The sequence below is a fragment of the Stegastes partitus genome, unplaced genomic scaffold, assembly GCF_000690725.1.
Source record: "Stegastes partitus isolate 25-593 unplaced genomic scaffold, Stegastes_partitus-1.0.2 Scaffold1681, whole genome shotgun sequence".
NCBI lineage: Eukaryota > Metazoa > Chordata > Actinopteri > Pomacentridae > Stegastes > Stegastes partitus.
The window spans coordinates 137,383-139,546 of NW_007579412.1; the positions used below are offsets into that span (position 1 = coordinate 137,383).

At 41.1% G+C, this 2,164-nt stretch overlaps 1 protein-coding gene across 1 annotated transcript in view; it reads left to right on the forward strand.

Annotated features, from left to right (window-relative positions):
• Positions 1-2,164, forward strand: part of map7d1b (MAP7 domain containing 1b) — a 55,109-nt gene that overhangs the window by 48,536 nt on the left and 4,409 nt on the right. The window contains exons 13-15 of the mRNA XM_008301525.1: positions 1,761-1,865; positions 1,949-1,999; positions 2,086-2,140. Coding sequence (XP_008299747.1) covers positions 1,761-1,865; positions 1,949-1,999; positions 2,086-2,140 — 211 coding nt within the window. The remainder of the gene's footprint in view (positions 1-1,760; positions 1,866-1,948; positions 2,000-2,085; positions 2,141-2,164) is intronic.

The following is a 2,164-nucleotide window of genomic DNA, read 5'->3' on the forward strand; positions in this document are numbered from 1 at the left end:
AGTTCCTCAGATGTTGTTGTTCAAGTGGGTCGACAGGCAGCGTTTAATAAACTCACCAGATGTTTAATATATGAACCTAAGATTCTACAGATGCTCTTTAAATCTCTGTAGATTATGTAAAAACGTTTAAAACTAATCAGACGGTTGATCAGAAGGAGCCTGATGAATTCAAACCATTCAGGGTCTTTTCTACCTGAATCAGAGACACATTGAACCCAGACGTCGAACACAGCAGGTTGGAAGAAACCAGAACCACCGTTAATCTGGTGGGAATCAAACCCTCAACCCCTTCGCTAAACTCCTGGTGAACACTCCAGTGCTCCACTAACCGTCCCAGTGATCCCACACGCACTAAGTCCATTTACCATCTGGGCAGATTAAGCAGGACCCTGAGCCCGAACATCAGGCCCGGCCGGACTCGATCGGCCCCTGACTGTCTGGCATCTGGGCAGATTAGAGCGGGATGAGGCCTCCAGCTGCTGACCTCCATCCTGTGATCAGCCTTTGTGTTGGGCCTCTGGATCAGCGCCTCAGTCAGACCTTTGTTCCGCTCAGTGGACGTTAACGGGCCGTTTGGTTCAGTGTTGCTCCAGACGCTCTGGAAACGTTTTGTCGGTTTTACAGGCAGCCGCTCGGGATTCACGCAAACATCATAATTGTGTTTTCATTGTGGAACATCTGTCTGGTTGGTGCTGAAACTAAAAACCCAGCGAGGCGTCTAATGGAGCCGAAGCCTGGAGGCTGCAGAGCTCAGCGAGCTGCTGCTGCCCCCTGCTGGCCGGAGGTTTGAGCTGCACACAAAGACGCAGGCTGGTTTGAATTATGTAAAAAAAATCTAAATAATAGTGACTTTATTTATATTGAACCTTTTAAATAACGGGTTTACAGACACACCAGAACCTCAGGGTGATTACTGGACAAAAAAAAGAGAAGTAAAAGTATGAAGTAGAGTTAAACATGGTAAAAGAAAAATAAAATAAAATCTTTACTGAGACTTTCTATAAATGTTATTGATCCACAAAGTTTTATAACAGTCGCACAAAATAAACTATTATAAAAGATTATAAGAAAAATGAAATAATAAAAAAAGAAGTAAAAAAACAAGCAGGAAAAAAAGAGAATACAATACAAAGAGTTCCATCTGTACAGTTTACAGCTTTACAGTGTTTTGTTTTGTTTTTGTTTGTTTGTTTTTTGCCAAGTAAAGAGAGACAATAAAATAAATAATAATAAGATGATAAAATAGAGTGAAATAAAATAAAAATGAAGATGAAAAAAAAAACTGTTGTACAGATGAATGGAGAACGGTACATCAAGCACCAACGCATAAAAAAATTAAAAATTAAATTAAAAAAACAACAACAAAAAAGCAGCTAAAAAAGAACATAAAAAAATAGAGGTTAAAACCATAAGATGAAATAATAACAGCACATACAACAATAATACTGCATAATAAACGTAATATTAATTAAGTAAATAAAAAAGAAATAATAATACTTCTTATTATCTTGCTTATGTATTATTTATTTAGACTTTTTCCTCTTTTTAATGAGCTGTATGACTGTCTGGGCCGAGGACGTTGTTCTTCTGTTTGTATGATCAGTTTTTATGTCCGACCTCAGTGATGAGCTGAAATAATGATAAATCTGTAATTAAAGCTTCATAAAGACAGAGCTTCATCAGAGCGGGTGTGTGGGAGTGAACTACAAGTCGCTGCATGTGTAGACGGGGTTTCTGATCTTCATGTTGTCGTGTTTCAGAGGGAGGAGGCTGAAGCCAAAGCCCGAGAGGAGGCCGAGCGTCAGCGCATCGAGAGGGAGAAACACTTCCAGAAGGAGGAGCAGGAGCGCCTGGAGAGGAAGAAGGTGAGAACGAACACTTGTAGAGTTCATGAAGTCACAGTGGAGTTTAAAAGCATCTCACAGTCTGGTGTGTCTGATGTGTGCAGCGTCTGGAGGAGATCATGAAACGGACTCGCAAGAGCGACGCCGGAGAGAAGGTCGGTGAGATTAGTTTTAGTCAGACGAGAGACTTCCTCTTGTCTTCGTGGAATAACTCGAATCTCTTTGTTCTTTATAATCGCAGAAGGACGTCAAAGCTTCTCCTCAGGTCAACGGCAAGGACACAGAGCTCAGCAAAGGTACCGCTCACCCCTCATGTCGGA